General features: G+C 33.7%; 1 protein-coding gene across 1 annotated transcript in view; it reads right to left on the bottom strand.

Annotated features, from left to right (window-relative positions):
• AP3B1 (adaptor related protein complex 3 subunit beta 1) overlaps positions 1-21,221 on the bottom strand; it is a 353,422-nt gene that overhangs the window by 212,573 nt on the left and 119,628 nt on the right. Inside the window, exons 6-7 of the mRNA XM_077138668.1 lie at positions 20,888-20,954; positions 3,292-3,474 (exon numbers count right to left, since the gene is read on the bottom strand). Of these exons, the coding sequence (XP_076994783.1) occupies positions 3,292-3,474; positions 20,888-20,954 (250 nt within the window). The remainder of the gene's footprint in view (positions 1-3,291; positions 3,475-20,887; positions 20,955-21,221) is intronic.

The raw sequence follows: 21,221 nt of genomic DNA, 5'->3' as shown, positions 1-21,221 counted from the left end.
AAATAGTCAAGAGGCTACTCTGGAGGTTGCTCTTACACAAGCTTCAGGTAGACCTTGCTACCTATCATAACCTGCCAACCCCCAGGACCATTCCAGTCAATCCTAAAGCATACCTAGGGCAATATATAAGATTCCACAAGGATTCCATGTCCTAGAGTAACTTTTCAGAAACCTAAACCTCCAGATGGGTCCCTGGTCCAGATAAGTCCTGACACTTAGCCCAGCCCCTCCAGAACATCAGATACTTCCATCTCCCTACCCCATATTAGTGACAGACCCCTCCAACAGCAAAAATTTAGAATTGCCATTGCCCAAACAATCCCAAACAAAGGTATGGAAAGATCAAAGGTGATGCTGGAATTATACATAGAAGATAGGACTTAACAAATGAAAATGAATGCTGAATCATTAAATTGATATCTTCTGTAGTCTCCAGGATTTTAGAGCAGCTAGAAGTAAAAACCTAAAATTGTGAAATTGCAACCCATGTCAACATCTGAAATATGTTCTACAACTAATTATGGTGCTGTGCTTGGAAATTTATAGCTTTTTGGTATATATGTTATCGTTCATACAAAAAAAGAAGGAAAAGAGTCGATTGTGATGATAAAAGTATTTAAGTCCTCTAGCCTCCATATTCTGGAGCAGCTAGAAGGAAAAATATGAGAGGATCATATGGTAGCCCATGACAAACTCTGGGATCTGTCCTGTAACCACTTGTTAAAAAGTGCTTTGAAAACTATTGCTTTTTAATGTCTTTGCTTTGTATATATGTTACACTATACAATAAAAAGTTTAAAAAAAAGGGAGGGGGGGTGATTCAAATCTTTCACACCAGTATTGGTTATTTTGAGCTAAACAAGACTCTCAAATAGGACTTTAACAATCCAAGAATAGGTTTTCCATGATTTGGAGTCCATTGATATAATATTAAGCTAATAAAATGAAATGTATTATTTAAAGTAAAATTTATAACTATCAGAACTGCTGAAAACAAATAGTTGACAATAATTGCCTCTAAGGGGTCAATCTAGGGCCTCTGAAAAGGAAGACTTCTTTAAAAAATCAGAATATGATTAGAGTTGACTAAACCCTTTCAAATCATCTATTTGAGTGGTTTTCTTTTTTTGCTTCTTCTTCTTTTCCTTAAGTGAAGAAATCGTTCTAAAAGTAAATCACATGCAAAGCTCCGTATGAAAGGCAGACAAAGGGGAATGCTAGCCTGTTTCAAACAGTGGCAAGAGTCCAGAGACCAGCACAGTTGGTGATTCACTACCTTCCCTGCAGTGCTACAGCAGCCTAAGGTTTGAGGCACACATTTGAATACCACTGGATTAGTCTAATAACCCTATCATTTAGAATATTGCCAAATTCAGACTGCAACTAAGTGGCAAAGACAAGAAATGATTTAGCTCAATTCCAGTGCTCAAAGGACAATAACCAAACTTCATTTCATGTCTGTAATAATGTTTATAGAGTTAACATGTGAAACATAGTACGAATACATACAGTTTCAATCCTTCTAATTAAATGTCAAAAGAATAAACATATATGGTAGTAGAGAATTCAACTTCCTTACTTTTGCAAATAGCTTTAAAACTGAACTTTATTTAAAATAAGATTAAATAAAATTCAAAGAACAGAAAAACAAACTATAAAAACAGAGGTTTTAATGTTCATTAGGTATTTCTAGAAGATATGGTGAGCAAGTATTTATTTGAATTTCAATTTCTATATAATGACAAAGTATCATTTGCATAAAATACTGAAAATTATTTGATGGTGACAGGGAAATATATAAGAGTTTTTAAATGGTACAGTGAATAGCTAAGCTAAACTAAATTTACCCATAATCTTCATATAATAGGAAAAAATATCTAAGTAGCGTTCTTGTAAGAAATTTACTGAAACCAAACTAATAAGCTATTAGTAACAAAAATCTCTTGTCAGAGGTACCATTTACTTCAAATGACCAAGACATTTTCAGCATAAACATGTTGCTTAATTTAACAAAAAGTGCCTTCAGAACTTTACTTTCTTCAATGATAAATAAGATTAACTCTATAGAATACTGTACATGTGGATAGTAAAATTTTATCAATTTTAAGAGCCCCACGTTGCATAACTCAGAATTTAGATATTAATAATTTAAACAAGGCTCAAAATATACTGCAAATTTTAACCACTTTCTTAATATTAAGATTAAGATGGATTAAGTCAATATTATAAACATTCTTTTGGATAAAGATAAATGACGAACTTTAAATAGTTTTTTCTTTTTTTTTATTTATTAAAAAAAATTAACTAACACAACATTTTTAAATAGTTTTTAATATTAACATACTACTAAGTCGTAATGTAGAAAACAGTGATAAACATTTCATACTTATTTGAAAGCACAACATGTCAGCCAAAGCATATAGTATGAACATTTTTCCATTTCATGTATATTATTATCTATTTAATGTTATTTGTAAATAATAAAACTAAGATGTACTGACTCAAGGTCTATTTATAAGTTTTCGTGCAAAAACTTCGACATAGTTGTGGTTTTTCTGTTTTTATTTTTTTTACATAACTGATTTTTAAAGTCCATAATCTCAAATTTATACACACAGATATCTATTTCAAGGTACGTAATAACAAAATTTTGTAAATTGTCAAATGAAAATATTAAGGTAGGGCCTGAGATGTTAAACTGCACAAACAAAACATAAATAACTTCACTTTAAGGTACACTTAATTAGTATTTTCACTAAAATGCCAGCAGCTTAAGTGAAGTAAAGAAAAACATCAACATATTTTAGGAAATATGAAACCTGGAAAATATAGTTTAAATCATTAGCAATGTTTATCCCTAAGATTTAATCTACACAGGCAAGAAATTCATTATCCTAGACATATTTATATATTATAGAATTAAATCACCAACTTTTACAAGTGAGCACTTGGAACAGTAGGGGCTCAAATGTACGAAAGTCATTACTAAAAAAATCCATGGTTTCCCAATGTCATTGTGGACACTATATCCTACTGCTGTTCCTAACAAGGGCTTCCTGCCAAGAACCCCTTGAAAGTTTATACATTATGCCATTAAACATAAATCAGTGACCTAACAATGAACAATTATTCATGCATTTATACTGGTTTTCTGCTTTTCTAAAAGAACACAAGAAAAACAAGTCTTATATATACAGATTTTAATTAATATGTCTTAATGTTTCTACACATTTTAAAAATCTCATACATTCTCTTAACATACTTTGTAATGTAAGATCATTCAACACTTACCTCTTTCCAAGGACTGACAAACTGTGTACGAGCATATCGAGTTAGCATGTGGATTATGACAACCTGTCCCCACTCTTCTACATCAACTAGTAAATTACAAAGCTTGCGGTAATTCTTATGAATCAGATCTATTCTATCCGGGCATACTTCTTCAAAAGCCATCACAACACTGCCAGCTACGAGCTAGAAAAGAAAGAAATAGTAACTCATTAAAAAACACTTTCCCCCATCAAATATTCTACCTGGAATTATAGTGGTGAAACCAGTATTATGACAATCAATATTTAAATATTCAGTTATTCAAGTAATAAAATGACTGTTCATGTTTGAATAACGAATTTTAAAGGAACACTGCCTCAAAGAATAATTTTAATAGCTGTAATATATCTGGAAACCTAACACTTTTCTGAAGAGAGGTAAATTCTGGTAATTTTCATTTCATCAGGTTAAATTTCAATAAATTTTTCACACATGTATTACACATTAATAATGCACATTTTGCAGTTTTAAAGCTAACCTAAATTCTAATCTAAAGATTCATTATTTACTAGGTAACAATAATCAGGAAAAGAATCAAGACAGTATAAGGGTCACTTGTGTTAATGTAAAATGAAAACCACAATTTTGCAATAAACTTATCTGAAAAAGTATATGAGGAACCAACCCATAAATGTTTTTAGTACAAAAATATTTCAAATCTTACACATTTTAATCCACTTATTTGTTTTCATGAATGTAATTTCAATACAAATGAAGCATACTGACTGAAATTTTAGTACAACATTTTCATATACATAACAATGTGTGTAAGCTGAAATAAAATATTACCAACAAAAACAAAGGCAGCTTTCTCTAGGACCAATTAATGAATCATAAATGTTGCTTTTTGAATTGTCACGCTTTTAGACAGTGGTGAAATTAAGATTTCTTTAGTATAAAGACACAAGCTAAAGCAGAATATGTAGTATGCAAATACTTCTATAGATGCACCACTGATATATATGTAGTTAGCCAACAATATAACACAGTTTTGGAAAAAGAAATTAATATATTTTTTGAGGACTAGGGATTTTTATTTCCCATCTAAAATTCTCCCAATGACGTAAATAAGCAATTAAATAGCAATATAACTTACTGAAAAGGTACTTTTTAAAAAATATTAGATACACTGATATTCAAATTTTTAGTGCTTGTCCCACTACTTGGCTGACATTTAGTTTATTAATATGCAACCAACAATACAACTGAAAGAAAACAGCTCAGAATATAGACTTGCCATTATGCTAAACAAGTTTCAAGTCCTGTGGGGATTTTATGAATTACCAATCAGTATAAACGTGAAGCTGCATTTATTGACTCCAGCCCTGCCCATGTACTGGTGCCTGCTGGTCCCAGCATGTATGCACCTCAATCGAGAAAGCAAAAATTGATTATTTGTGCGAACTAAATAAAAATGTATTATACATATAATTTTCTATTTGCCATTCATATATAAAGGAAGTTAGGTTCATGTTTTCAAGCCTACATTTTGATGTCTTCTGAATAAATCGTTCTTCAAAAATTATCAACTCTGCAATAATCATGTTTAGATTATCTTAGGTTAGAAATAATATCACTTAAAAATCTCTTAAAACAACTAAGTTTTATGATATCCAACTATAGAGTAACAGCACATGTAAAACAGAAAATGGGTGAATAAACATACAGAAAGATTGATTGGGAAAGACTGTTGAAATACAAACATAGATACTACTACTTATAATAAAATAATCCATGAAGTTGAAAGGGTAACTAAACAATGATATTATTTTAAAAAGACTAAGCAATTTAAAGGAACACACTCTTAATTACCTACCACACGATAGTAACTTGAAACAAAGAGAAGTGTACAATATATCTAAAGTATTAACAAATATAAAAAGGGAAAGGAAAGAAAATAATTACAATAAGTTAAAGATGTGCAAAATAGAACATAAAGACAAGTACATTCATAAAAGAAAACAGAATATTTTATAAACTTCATTATATAATTTTGATAATCTGACCCTGAGCTAAAAAGTGACAGAATAATTGATAATTTGGTCTATTAAATGTTTGATATTCAATAAAATATCCAGAATTAAATTTAAATGATCTATTCAGATTTTAAAACCAAAAAAATATTGGTTTCTAAGAAACAGACAGTTAATTTCCATCTCACTGTGTCAACAGTAGCTTTTTTGTATAGGGGGGAATATAAATCACTCCAACAAAACTAGCAAAGAGCTCATCAAATTCAAATGCAGTTTTCCATTTATGTATTTTTTATATTAAAGCAATAAACATGGCTCATTTATCTTCCCTTGGTTGCCACGTTTTTCTGTGCTGTTGCTATGAACCTCAGCCATTAGCTGTGCTCCAAGGTAACCTACATGAACCATCAACAAAAGTGACACCCTATCTATGGAGTTCATATTTTCTCCAGATTATCTATGCCAGCTGACAAGCTGGTAATGAAAAAAATCACACTAAGCAAATGGTTCCTCTAATAACAATAAATTTTCTATAAAATTATGAAGGGTACAAAACGTTTCCTTGCATCTATTTTGTCATGAATTCTAATTAATGTTGCAAAAACCTGAGAGTGCTGGGTCATCACAAGAAGTGCATCAAGACTTGATTGATAACATGGTATCAGTTGGCCAATGCTGCCAAGATTTTCTTCTCTTAAATTAATGGCCATCCAACCTGCCGTAATCATATAGCCCAAATGATATTCCCCTTCTTATTTCAATTTTCTAGAGGCATGGAAAATGGGAAAGATCAGTCATTTATATTCTAATAGCTGGATAATAGATCTATCACAATAAAACATCTACGTAAACTCAGGGGTGTGTTTTTTTTTTTTGCCCACAACATTGAAGCTTTTACCAACATTAAATTAATAAGTTATAAAATGATGTCTTAATCTCCCAGCTTAGTTGTGAACTACCAACCTATTCATTAAACATCACTTTGTAGCTAAAATTAAGGACAGGACATTTTATTGCATCAAAAAATATACAGCTTTTCAATAGGCATTGACCTAATGTTTTCCTAGGTTCTTTTAGAAAATTATAAAGCTATCAAAAGGATTTCTTTAAAGTTAAACTTAAAGGAAAGAAAATAAATACCACAGTGCTTTTTGAGACATTCTAACTCGAAGACAGAAGATCTATTTTTATGATTAAAATGTTCAAAAATATGGATTTCTACGTTTTGTAGACTAAAAAGAGAAAGTGTTTTAAATTTAAAAAATGAATTCATAATGGAACACCAGGAAAACTATGTAGTAAAGTGGAAAGTGTTTAGGGTATGAAAAGAAAGCAGTATAAAAATGTCACAAAATCTGAGAATATACAAAAAATTACATAAAGAATTATTATTTGTCTGGTGATTACAGACTATAAGAAAAATGTTTCCTTTAATTTCATTGACTAAAGTTATAAGGTTTCTATAATATCTTTTAAAATACACAAGCAACTTCAAAAAGTCACCTAAATAAAAGTAAAATATTCTTCCAGTTACCTTACAATAACTATATTTCTAAACCAGAAGTGATCTGTTAGGAAGGGACTACACATATGACAAATATGTATGCTTCTCTAGTAAAAAGAAAAAAAACATTTTATTATATTTTAACATACTTAAATTTCTCTTTCTTTAAAATGAGAATTACAGAACTAATTTTCTTTGAAATTTTAATTATAAAATTTCCTTTTATTTAAAAAAAAAAACAGAAGCCATATCTCAAAATCAAGAGGTTAAATGAAAAACATTTTAGAGATTCAACCTTTTTATATTTATCATCATCAGAAGAAAAGTTATCATCATGATAACGGTCCCAAGAAGTTTCTTGCTGACAGCAAATAAATTCCTTTTCAAAATGTGGAAATAAATTAGACCCAGATCATTTAATCAGGAAATTCATAAATAAAAGTGATTTGTGATTCCTTATTGATTTTAAATATATGTCAATGCTAAACTTATAAATTGGAGGACAGAAGCTCTCCTTCTTCAATAAAGTATAGTAAATGGCAAAGAAACAATAGTTAAGGTAATATTTATAAAAAACTTTAAATAGCTGAAGATTTTTACCTTTCTGTAACAGAGTAAACTCATGCCAAGGAAAAATGTTATTGGATAACATTCTCAAAACATAATTAATTTAAATAGTGGGTAGCCAAGTTAACGATGGCTAGGTATATCCGAAACTCCCTGCCCAACCCCCCCAAAAAACAAAATAACCAAAACCCATGTCCTTAGCACAATTCAAAGTCAGAAAATCTCAAAAGTTAAGTTACACACACAAAGGAAAAGAAACCGAGTCTCAGCGAGCTATCTCTGTTGTTTATATCACAAAAAAAAAATCACAAAGACCTATATAAAAGTTGAAGAAAATTGTCCAGAACAGAGCAGACATGAAACAGCGGTAGGTATAACAGCGAATTAGTATCAGTAACAGAAATAGAAAGATTATCCTAAGTACAAAAATGCTGAAGAAGATTCCTGATGTTCGGGGTAGATTACAGAGTAGTGAAGCAATCTTGGAAGGGGAAATTTTCAAGGAGGAAACAGATTAAAGTGGAGGTAGGAAGAGAAACTGTGAGGTGATAGGAAAAAATGAAAGGGGGGAAATTTAGAACTGTGCAAGACAAAGAAAAATTCAAAGAAACTCAGAACAGACTCCTTCCCATGCATACCCTCCCCCAAAATAGTCACCCAATTAAAAAATCTTTTTTAAAAAAGCACCTTTGTTATACTGACAAAGAGGGAGCTTTTGTAGTAGGAATATTGTAAACTATGGCAAACTCAAACCACCAACATTGTCCAAAAACATGCAAAGATGCAAGTAATCTACAAATATTTAAAACTATTAAAAGAAAACAGAAGATGAAAATCAAAACAATTCAACAGATAAAAATTAGTCCCCCCAAAATAAAAAATGAAGCAAAAGAAATGTAGCACTAAAAACGAGGTAAATACTCTCAAAAAGGCATCTGAAGATGAAGAACATGAATCAGAAATTTTAAAACTGAGAACAAAAATGAACAAATAAAATCAAGAAGAAATTAAAAGGAGTTGACTGAAATCAGGAAAGAACTGAAAGTGGGGGGAATATCAGACATGGAGACTTAACTGCAAGGTACCCAAGGAAAAAGAGCCGGGTGAAAATTTAATAAGAGGCATTAAAGAAAAGCAGAGAAAATAAATAAGAGAATGAAAATGAGGTAACAAAAGAAGTAAAAGGTTTAAGAGAAAGTGGTTGAAATATAAGAATATAAGATTGTGTTAGTTAAATTCAGTTGTCAACTTGGCCAGGTGAGCATACCTAGTTCTGTTGCTGCGGACACAAGCCAATGGTATGTGAACCTCATCTGTTGCTAATTACATCTGCAGTCAGCTAAGAGGCGTGTCTGCTGCAATGAGTGACGTTTGACTTAATTGGCTGGTGCTTAAATGAGAGAACGCAATGTAGCACAGCCTAGCAGCTCGGCATTCCTCATCTCAGCACTCGCAGCTCAGCCCAGGCCTTTGGAGATGCAGAAAGAAGTCATCCTGGGGAAAGCTGTTGGAACCCAGGGGCCTGGAGAGAAGACCAGCAGAGACCATCCTGTGCCTTCCACGTAAGAAAGAACCTCAGTGGAAAGTTAGCTGCCTTTCCTCTGAAGAACCAACAAAATAAATCCCCTTTTATTAAAAGCCAATCCATCTCTGGTGTGTTGCATTCTGGCAACTAGCAAACTAGAACAAAGATGTACAAAGAAGGCCCAACTAACACAAAATTAGAATCCTTGAAGAAAAAAAATTATAATGGAACATAATGTTTAAAACTATAATAAAAAAAACTTTATAAGAAATAATATATCTGAATCCATATTTTGAAAGTGCTCATGAGATATCAGGAAAAACTGACCCATATCAACCAATTACCTTGGAAAACCATTATATTTCAAAGATAAAAAAGAAAACCCTGGGACTAACATCTTATTAAATATGGACACACAATAGAAATTTCCTTTAGATCAGAAAAAAGCAAGGAAGTCCATATCTCCACTGTTTTTCAACAGTGTACTAAGTATTTCCTAATATAATTAGACATGAGAAATCAGTTAAGTCATAAGAATTGGAAAAGAGGAAATAAGACTATCTCTATTTGCAAATGATATAATTCATTCTATAGAATAACTCCTAGATAATGAATGGCAAAACTAATTCAATAAAATAATTCAATTAAAAAAAAAACGGATATAATATTTCCATATGGAAGATCAACAGCTGTCTTATGCCAAAAATAACTAATTCAAGGAATTAATGATAAAACAATTTCTATTTACAACAGTAACAAAGGAAATCACAGGAATAAATTTAATATGAGATATACAAAATTTACATAATGAAAGCTAGGAAATTTCTGAAACACAAAGCAGACTTTGATCATATAGGGTAACTCAGCACCATAAATGCGTCAGTTCTTCCTAAGTTAATTTATGAATCTACCACAATCTCAATAAGCTTTTATATAGAGCTACACAAGTTGAAACTGAAGTCCATATGGAAATTAAACACAAGAGAAGAGAGAGAGTAAAACACTGAAAAAGAAAAGCTATGAGAGACCAGTCCTACTAGTCAGTAAATCATCCACAAAGCCCCTATATTAAAACAGTTGGAATTAGTGGATGAACAGACAGACATAAAAGTAGATTCATGAGGACAGATCGTTTCTGTGGCTGTATTAACTGCTCGCAGGTCCTGGACGGGGCAGAATTCCCCGGTTTGAGCTTTTTTCATGGGCAGCAGTGGAGTGTTCCATGGAGAGTTGCACGGTCGGATGATTCGGTGTGCTTCTAACTGAACCAAGTGGCTTTGAATCCCGTCCAGAGCCTTTTGAGGGATCGGATACTGTCGCACTGCCACGGGGTCCAGGGACTGGGATGTGGACACGTCTTTGAAGGGCCACCATTCGATCCATGTTGCTAGCGCATCGACCCTGGCTGATGACTGCGTGTGTTTCCATGTGTTGACTTCCTGATGGGTCGATTTCTTCTCCAGGAGAGCTACTAGGGGAGTAGAAACGATACAGAAAGCGCCCAAAGCCACAACAGAGATAAAAAAGACAGCGTACCCCATCCTGGAACGGCTGGCTGGCTGAGAGAAGCAGCTCGGGTGAGATCGCCGAGGCGCGCGGGTGGAGCTCCCTTCCCCCTTCCCGGGCCGGAGTAACTCCCTTCCCTCTTCCCGGGCAGGCTGGGAGAATTGGAGAGGCGGTCCCCTGAAACCAAGGCGGCTGGTGGCCACACCACGCGCGGCCCCCCGGACCAACTGAGAGAATTGGATCGGAAATCCCCAGGCTGCGGAGAACGGTGACGGGTGGGGGAGGCCCCTTCCAAACCCGTGACTCCCGGGGAACGTGCACTCTCTCGGGCGGGCCGCTGCCTCTGGCGCCCTCCCGCCACGCTTGTCGCCCAGGGCCGACAAGGAAATTCGGACAGGCTCTTTCCCGGGCTGCGGCGACCAGCAACCCTCCCTGCGTTTGGACCCCGGGCCGGCTCAAGCCGCTTCGGCTAGCGAACCCCCGGACGGCGAGAGTTTTCCAAAGTTTAAGGTCCCACAGCACCTTTTACTGGTGGGACCCGCAGACAAACGTGTGCCACGAGCGCCACCTACTGGGCAGGATAAGAAAAACAGAACCAGAGATCTCACAGAAAAATCTTCCAAACTTTTGGATCCAATACCCAGGGAAATCTGTCTAAATGGCAGACGCCAACAGAAGATAATGGATCACGCTCAAATAATTGAAATATGAACAGTACAATAAGGAAAAACCCAATGTCAATGAGATCAGAGGACAATATGCAAAATATAGAAAGACTGGATCCAACGAAATCGAAAATTGAGGGAGACCATGGGCTGAACATAAAGAAGAAATAGAAAAACTGAAAAAACAAATCACAGAACTTACGGAAGTGAAGGACAAAGTAGAAAAGATAGAAAAAACAATGGATACCTACAATAATAGATTCAAAGAGACAGAAGATAGAATTAGTGATTTGGAGGATGGAACATCTGAATTCCAAAAACAAACAGAAACTATGGGAAAAGAATGGAAAAATTTGAACAGGGTATCAGGGAACTCAAGGACAATATGAACCGCACAAATATACGTGTTGTGGGTGTCCCAGAAGGAGAAGAGAAGGGAAAAGGAGGAGAAAAACTAATGGAAGAAATTTTCACTGAAAATTTCCCAACTCTTATGAAAGACCTAAAATTACAGATCCAAGAAGTGCAGCGCACCCCAAAGAGATTAGACCCAAATAGGCGTTCTCCAAGACACTTACTAGTTAGAATGTCAGAGGTCAAAGAGAAAGAGAGGATCTTGAAAGCAGCAAGAGAAAAACAATCCATCACATACAAGGGAAACCCAATAAGACTATGTGTAGATTTCTCAGCAGAAACCATGGAGGCTAGAAGACAGTGGGATGATATATTTAAATTACTAAAAGAGAAAAACTGCCAACCAAGACTCCTATCCAGCAAAATTGTCCTTCAAAAATGAGGGAGAAATTAAAACATTCTCAGACAAAAAGTCACTGAGAGAATTTGTGACCAAGAGACCAGCTCTGCAAGAAATACTAAAGGGAGCACTAGAGTCAGAAACGAAAAGACAGAAGAGAGAGGTATGGAGAAGAGTGTAGAAAGAAGGAAAGTCAGATATGATATATATAATACAAAAGACAAAATGGCAGAGGAAAATATTATCCAAACAGTAATAACACTAAATGTTAATGGACTGAATTCCCCAATCAAAAGACATAGATTGGCAGAATGGATTAAAAAACAGGATCCTTCTATATGCTGTCTACAGGAAACACATCTTAGACCCAAAGATAAACATAGGTTGAAAGTGAAAGGTTGGGAAAAGATATTTCATGCAAATAACAACCAGAATAGCAGGAGTGGCTATACTAATATCCAACAAGTTAGACTTCAAATGTAAAACAGTTAAAAGAGACAAAGAAGGACACTATATACTAATAAAAGGAACAATTAAACAAGAAGACATAACAATCATAAATATTTACGCACCGAACCAGAATGCCCCAAAATATGTGAGGAATACACTGCAAACACTGAAAAGGGAAATAGACACAAATACCATAATAGTTGGAGACTTCAATTCCCCACTCTCATCAATGGACAGAACATCTAGACAGAGGATCAATAAAGAAATAGAGAATATGAATATTACTATAAAGGAGCTAGACTTAACAGACATTTATAGGACATTACATCCCACAACAGCAGGATACACCTTTTTCTCAAGTGCTCATGGATCATTCTCAAAGATAGACCATATGCTGGGTCACAAAGCAAGTCTTAACAAATTTAAAAAGATTGAAATCATACACAACACTTTCTCGGATCATAAAGGAATGAAGTTGGAAATCAATAATAGGCGGAATGCCAGAAAATTCACAAATACCTGGAGGCTCAACAACACACTCTTAAACAATGAGTGGGTCAAAGAAGAAATTGCAAGAGAAATTAGTCAATACCTCGAGGCAAATGAAAATGAAAACACAACATATCAAAACTTATGGGATGCAGCAAAGGCAGTGCTAAGGGGGAAATTTATTGCCCTAAATGCCTATATCAGAAAAGAAGAAAAGGCAAAAGTGCAGGAATTAACTGTTCAATTGGAAGAACTGGAGAAAGAACAGCAAACTAATCCCAAAGCAAGCAAAAGGAAAGAAATAACAAAGATCAGAGCAGAAATAAATGAAATTGAAAATATGAAAACAGTAGAGAAAATCAATAAGACCAGAAGTTGGTTCTATGAGAAAATCAATAAGATTGATGGGCCCCTATCAAGATTGACAAAAAGAAGAAGAGAGAGGATGCAAATAAATAAGATCAGAAATGGAAGAGGAGACATAATTACTGACCTCACAGAAATAAAGGAGGTAATAACAGGATACTATGAACAACTTTACGCTAATAAATACAACAATTTAGATGAAATGGACGGGTTCCTGGAAAGACATGAACAACCAACTTTGACTCAAGAAGACATAGATGACCTCAACAAACCAATCACAAGTAAAGAAATTGAATTAGTCATTCACAATCTTCCTAAAAAGAAAAGTCCAGGACCAGATGGCTTCACATGTGAATTCTACCAAACGTTCCAGAAAGAATTAGTACCAATTCTCCTCAAACTCTTCAAAAAAATCGAAGTGGAGGGAAAACTGCCTAATTCATTCTATGAAGCCAACATCACCCTCATACCAAAACCAGGCGAAGATATTACAAAAAAAGAAAACTATAGACCAATCTCTCTAATGAATACAGATGCAAAAATCCTCAATAAAATTCTAGCAAATCGTATCCAACAACACATTAAAAGAATTATACATCATGACCAAGTAGGATTCATCCCAGGTATGCAAGGATGGTTCAACATAAGAAAATCAATTAATGTAATACACCATATCAACAAATCAAAGCAGAAAAATCACATGATCATCTCAATTGATGCAGAGAAGGCATTTGACAAGATTCAACATCCTTTCCTGTTGAAAACACTTCAAAAGATAGGAATACAAGGGAACTTCCTTAAAATGATAGAGGGAATATATGAAAAACCCACAGCTAATATCATCCTCAATGGGGAAAAATTGAAAACTTTCCCCCTAAGATCAGGAACAAGACAAGGATGTCCACTATCACCACTATTATTCAACATTGTGTTGGAGGTCCTAGCCAGAGCAATTAGACAAGAAAAAGAAATACAAGGCATCAAAATTGGAAAGGAAGAAGTAAAACTATCACTGTTTGCAGACGATATGATACTATACGTCGAAAACCCGGAAAAATCCACAACAAAACTACTAGAGCTAATAAATGAGTACAGCAAAGTAGCAGGTTACAAGATCAACATTCAAAAATCTGTAGCATTTCTATACACTAGTAATGAACAAGCTGAGGGGGAAATCAAGAAACGAATCCCATTTACAATTGCAACTAAAAGAATAAAATACCTGGGAATAAATTTAAGTAAAGAGACAAAAAACCTATATAAAGAAAACCACAAAAAACTGCTAAAAGAAATCACAGAAGACCTAAATAGATGGAAGGGCATACCGTGTTCAGAATTGGAAGACTAAATATAGTTAAGATGTCAATCCTACCTAAATTGATTTACAGATTCAATGCAATACCAATCAAAATCCCAACAACTTATTTTTCAGAAATAGAAAAACCAATAAGCAAATTTATCTGGAAGGGCAGGGTGCCCCGAATTGCTAAAAACATCTTGAGGAAAAAAAACGAAGCTGGAGGTCTCGCGCTGCCTGACTTTAAGGCATATTATGAAGCCACAGTGGTCAAAACAGCATGGTATTGGCATAAAGATAGATATATCGACCAATGGAATCGAATAGAGTGCTCAGATATAGACCCTCTCGTCTATGGACATTTGATCTTTGATAAGGCAGTCAAGCCAACTCATCTGGGACAGAGCAGTCTCTTCAATAAATGGTGCCTAGAGAACTGGATATCCATATGCAAAAGAATGAAAGAAGACCCATCTCTCACACCCTATACAAAAGTTAACTCAAAATGGATCAAAGATCTAAACATTAGGTCTAAGACCATAAAACAGATAGAGGAAAATGTTGGGAGATATCTTATGGATCTTACAACTGGAGGCGGTTTTATGGACCTTAAACCTAAAGCAAGAGCACTGAAGAAGGAAATAAATAAATGGGAACTCCTCAAAATTAAACACTTTTGTGCATCAAAGAATTTCATCAAGAAAGTAGAAAGACAGCCTTCACAATGGGAGACAATATTTGGAAATGATATATCAGATAAAGGTCTAGTATCCAGAATTATAAAGAGATTGTTCATCTCAACAACAAAAAGACAGCCAACCCAATTACAAAATGGGAAAAAGACTTGAACAGACACCTATCAGAAGAGGAAATACAAATGGCCAAAAGGCACATGAAGAGATGCTCAATGTCCCTGGCCATTAGAGAAATGCAAATCAAAACCACAATGAGATATCATCTCACACCCACCAGAATGGCCATTATCAACAAAACAGAAAATGACAAGTGCTGGAGAGGATGCGGAGAAAGAGGCACACTTATCCACTGTTGGTGGGAATGTCAAATGGTGCAACCACTGTGGAAGGCAGTTTGGCGGTTCCTCAAAAAGCTGAATATAGAATTGCCATACGACCCAGCAATACCATTGCTGGGAATATACTCAAAGGACTTAAGGGCAAAGACACAAACGGACATTTGCATACCAATGTTTATAGCAGCGTTATTTACAATTGCAAAGAGATGGAAACAGCCGAAATCTCCATCAACAGAAGAGTGGCTAAACAAACTGTGGTATATACATACGATGGAATACTATGCAGCTTTAAGACAGGATAAACTTATGAAGCATGTAATAACATGGATGGACCTAGAGAACATTATGCTGAGTGAGTCTAGCCAAAAACTAAAGGACAAATACTGTATGGTCCCACTGATGTGAACAGACATTCGAGAATAAATTTGGAATATGTCCTTGATAACAGAGTCCAGCAGGAGGTAGAAACAGGGTAAGATAATGGCCAATTGGAGTTGAAGGGATACAGACGGTGTAACAGGACTAGATACAAAAACTCAAAAATGGACAGCACAATAATACCTAATCGTAAAGTAATCATGTTAAAACACTGAATGAAGCTGCATCTGAGCTATAGGTTTTTGTTTTGTTTTGTTTTGATTTGATTTTACTATTATTACTTTTATTTTTTTCTCTATATTAACATTCTATATCTTTTTCGGTTATGTTGCTATTCTTCTAAACCAATGCATATGTACTAAGAAATGATGACCATGCATCTATGTGATGATGTTAAGAATTAATGATTGCATATGTAGAATGGTATGATCTCTAAATGTTGGGTTAATTTCTTTTTTTTCTGTTAGTTAAAAAAAAAAAAAGAGAAGGGATAATTGGAGCTGAAGGGATACAGACTGTACAACGGGACTGGATATAAAAACTCAGAAATGGACAGCACAATACTACCCAATTGTAATGCAATTATGTTAAAACACTGAATGAAGCTGCATGTGAGGTATAGGTTTTTTGTTTTTGTTTTTGTTTTTGTTTTTTTTCTTTCTATTATTGTTTTAATTCTTATTCTGTTGTCTTTTTATTTCTTTTTCTAAATCGATGCAAATGTACTAAGAAATGATGAATATGCAACTATGTGATGTTATTAAGAATTAATGACTGTACATGTAGATTGGAATGATTTCTAATTGTTTTGTTAATTCTTTTTTTTAATTAATAAAAAAAAATATCACATTTAGACCCCCCCAAAAAAAAAGTAGATTCATTAAGAAGTCCAGAGATGGACCAAGCATGTAAGAAGTTTTGGTATATGATAAAGATAGCCTTTATCATTGAGACAAAGATAGACTTTGTATAAAGTTTGCTGGGATAACAAGCTAGCTACTTGGAAAAAGATAAAATTAGATCCATACTTCACACCAAACACCAGAATAAAGTCCAAGTGAATCAGAGACGTAAGCAAAAATTTGCACAACAAATTCAAAACACTGCAAAAAAAAAAAAAGTCAAAAAACAATTAGTGAGCTAGGAGAAACTGTTTGCAATCACATCTAAAAAGCTAATATTCCTAATATATAAAGGCTCTAAAAGTTGAGGGAAAAAGACTCAAAACTGAACAGAAAAATGGGCAAAAGCCATGAACAATTAAACAAAAAAGAGTTCTGTATCATTCATAAGAAAAATACAAATTAAAACTACAGTGAGATACCCTTTCTCAACTATCATTTTGATAAAAATAAAAAAATTTTTGGCACATTCCGACACTGTCATTCATTGCTTGTTTGAAAGTACAATAGTACAACCTTTAAGGAGGGCAACATTTGGCAATAAATAAAAAATCACATATGCTTTCACATTTTGATTCTGGAATCCCACTTATGAGATATATCTCAAATCATATAAAATTCAAATATACAAAAGATTAACTTCAGCACTGTTGATAATTGCAAATTACTGGAAACACTGTAAATGCCTACACATAAGAGAGGGAATAAACTTTAGAACATTCATACAATGAGCTGCAATACAACAAAGTGAAAAAAATGAAAAACAAATGAAAAAACCCTCTATGAACCTATCTACGGGAGGCGATTTCCACGATATACTGTTAACTGAAAAAAAGCAAAATGCTACTGAAAAAAAGGAAAATGCAAAGGGCATCTTTAATATGCAACATTTTATGTACAAAAGAATAGGTAAGAAGGGAATGTCTTTGTTTGACAAAAGGACACACCAGAAAGATACATGAGAAATTAATGAGATTACTTACCTACAGACTAGATAGGAAGAAGAGAGAAAGGATAGGAAAGGAAAGATAGAAGAAATAAATTAGGCAGAGAAATGGGTAGGAGTTAATGTTTCATAAGTGCTAAGGAATAAATAAATAAGATTTTAAGAGACTGGAGAGGGAACCTAAAATGCAAAGCAAATATAAACAAACGAACCACATGTATTTCATATGAGTAAGATAAGAACACTAAAGTGGAGGAAAGGGGCACTAACCCAAATAACTTTGAAGATATGTCTTAAAACTAAATATATAAACAACTCTAAAAAAGTATTTCATTCTAGTTAGTAATCCCCACCCTGAACTCTTCTCCATAGAGGCATGTGCTAGCAATTTTGAAACAATACTTTCTCTTTGTTTTGGGACTGGGTAAATAAGTTAATAATATACATGGTAGATAATGGAAGTCAGGTTTTATAACGATGGAAAAGAGTGTTATAAACATGAAAATGGAGAAGGCTAGATGGAACCTTGTGCAACTGCTTTAGAACTGGAGGTAATCAGTAAGATCTTGGGTTTTATAAGAGATAGAAATATAGATACAGAGGTATATTTTCAATTAAAAAATAAGCATATACTATACAACATTTAGGAAAAATGAGTGACTTATAATGACAGGCTATCAAAGTCCCCCAAATCTATCTATGAATAGTGAACATGACACAGAACCGTTTTTAAAAAAAGTTAAAAATAATTGTAAATACCTGATTACTTTTCATCAAAAATTAATAAATTAATTCCTCAATTATTCAGCAAATATTAAATACATACTATGAACAAATCATATCTCTTCTTTTTATTACTGCACTTTGGAAATAGTCAGTAACAAAGAAAAGACATCCCAAATTTATGAAAAAGTTGTGTTCTTTAAATTTCCACTTGAATCATTTATTTCTTATTTGGAATATTTATGAACATCATATTATGTGTCAGGCATTGTACTGAGGGTTTTATATACAACAGCTCTTTCAACTCTAATACCTTCATAACAGAAATTATAAGCCCTACAAATTAAGAAACAAACTCATGAAGGCCTACTCAAGTCTAAAGTGGCTACAGAGTGGCAGAAGCTCAGACACTACTCTGAATTCCTAACTCTAAAGAGTGTATTTTACACCTCTGACAAGCTGCATCCTATTTGGGAAAATACACATACATTACATAGGAACATTTCATTCCTATACCAACCAACAAAATTCTTTTAGTGAATAATGTAGCAGAAATCACGGTAAATGACACTAAAATAAGGCATTTGTTTCTTGCAGACTTCACTATTCTTCACAGTACTTAGTATATGAATTGCACATAGAAGCGAAATTTTCAATTATTATTTTAAAGTCAAATTTACCCCAGTATCAATAATATTGACTTCATATCTGGGTCCACGAAGCAGGCACATGTATGTCATATAGAAGATGAACGCAAAAAGGAATCAAACTTCTTTTTTGTCTTCACTTGCTGTTTCTGTATATTTACTCACCTCCTACTATATACTAGTCACAGTAGAAGAAATGCAAAGATTTCTGCTACATCATAGACTAAATGAAATTAGTTGACCTAGGAGTGAAATAATTATGTACAAGCTCCAAGTATAATACAGTATTTTCAAAAATTTATAGTGAGAAACCACTGAAGAAATTGAAACGTTACACTAGAAAGCCTGCCCATGAAAGAAAAAAAAAAAAAAGCACACTAGAAAACATTTAGTTAATGCATTTTAAGAACAGTAAAGGAGGAATGAGGAACAAAAAGACATGAAATACAGAAAAAAGGTAAAATGGTAGCTTTAAAGCAACTATATCAATAACAAATATGAATGGTTTAAACAATCCATTCAAGACACATTTTCAGACTGGATTAAAAATAGGATCCAACAATATGCTTTCTACAGGAGATATACTTTAGATTCAAAAATAAAAACAGATTGAAAGTAAAATGATGAGAAATGATATATTATGCAAATAGCAATCACAGTGGCTGTACTTATACTGAACAAACAGACTTTAAAATAAAATTGTCACTAGACCTAAGGAGGATAATTTTATAATGACAAAAGGGAAGATACAACAATTACAAACATACGTGCACCTAACAACAGAGCTTTATAATACATAAAGCAAAACCTGACAGAATTGAAGGAAGAAATAAGCAATTTAAAAATAACAGTTGAAGACTTCAATAACTAGACAGATGAACAAAGAAACAGAAGATTAGAACTACACTATAAACTAATTAGACCTAACAAACATCTACAGAACACTCAACCCAACAATATCATAATGAACATTCCGCTCAAGTGCACATGGAACATTCTCCAGAACTGAAAAGAAGTCATAAAACAACAGGTACACAAGACTAGTGACTACTGTACTAGACTGCTACTATAAACATACATTACATGCTCCCTGACAACATTCTAAGATGAGCTGGAGGACTCTAATAGTTTTGAGCCATATAAGCTGGGTGTAGAAGCTGCCATTAACATCTGTAAACCAGCTCTTCCCATAGCCAGCACACAGATCTTGTAAGCCACCACCATTCTCAGCCCTCAATATCACCCCCACTATACACAAAGGAACGGGGGCAGGGAAGGAGGGAGGAATAGATACATAATTGCCCCCTAAAATGACTCATTTTAGTCAATAAGATAATTCTTAGCAGCCAATAAAACTCCCTTATACTCCAAATATTTTAGTGTTTTTTTAAAAAATGCTTTCATAATACTAAAACAAACCCCTCTAACTTTTCATCCTCTTAAGTATTTTTAAATATTTAATTTTAAAAAGAATTATTCATTCCCATGTGATTTGGCCTATAAAAATCCTAATAAATCACTGTTCAAGAGAAAACCTTTGGCACCAAAAGCAGTCAACAATTTAGCACACATTAAAGAAGATTTTTTTCTCTCCAACTTGCCATTTTTCAAATTCTGGTGAAGAAACAGGAAACAAACTAAAGTTCCAAATGCAATCCCTCTCTTTATACAGAAATGTTTGTTCTTCAAAGATTCCAAAACCAGACATGAGATACATTAATATTTATACATCTCAAAATTAGAAAAATATTATAGAAAATATACAATGGTAACAGTATATTTTGTAAATAAAGCACAATTTTACTTTCATAACATAAAAAAATATTACTTACTGTGCTTTTATCTTTCAGAAGTTTTTCAATTACTTCAATTAACATTTCCTTCTGCTCTGGATCAAGGCTAAAATAAAGAAAGAAAATAAATCACAGTATAATTGTTCCTCTCTCCCCCCACCCCCCTGTTTAATTCTAACTTTAATTAGAAACCGCATCACTTCAATGATACTGAGAAATTTTTTAGAGCACAGGAAGGGGGAAAAAACAGCAAGAAATGTATCAGCATAGAAACAACCAGAAAAGAAATGCAAGTAAAATAGGATTGTTTTACTCTCAAATGTATTCTAATATTTCTCTCTAAAGCTACTCATATTAACTAAACCTAGATACA

The sequence above is a fragment of the Tamandua tetradactyla genome, chromosome 21 (assembly GCF_023851605.1).
Source record: "Tamandua tetradactyla isolate mTamTet1 chromosome 21, mTamTet1.pri, whole genome shotgun sequence".
NCBI lineage: Eukaryota > Metazoa > Chordata > Mammalia > Pilosa > Myrmecophagidae > Tamandua > Tamandua tetradactyla.
Note: the sequence above shows the minus strand (reverse complement) of the source record. Positions and strands in the feature narration are given on the sequence as shown.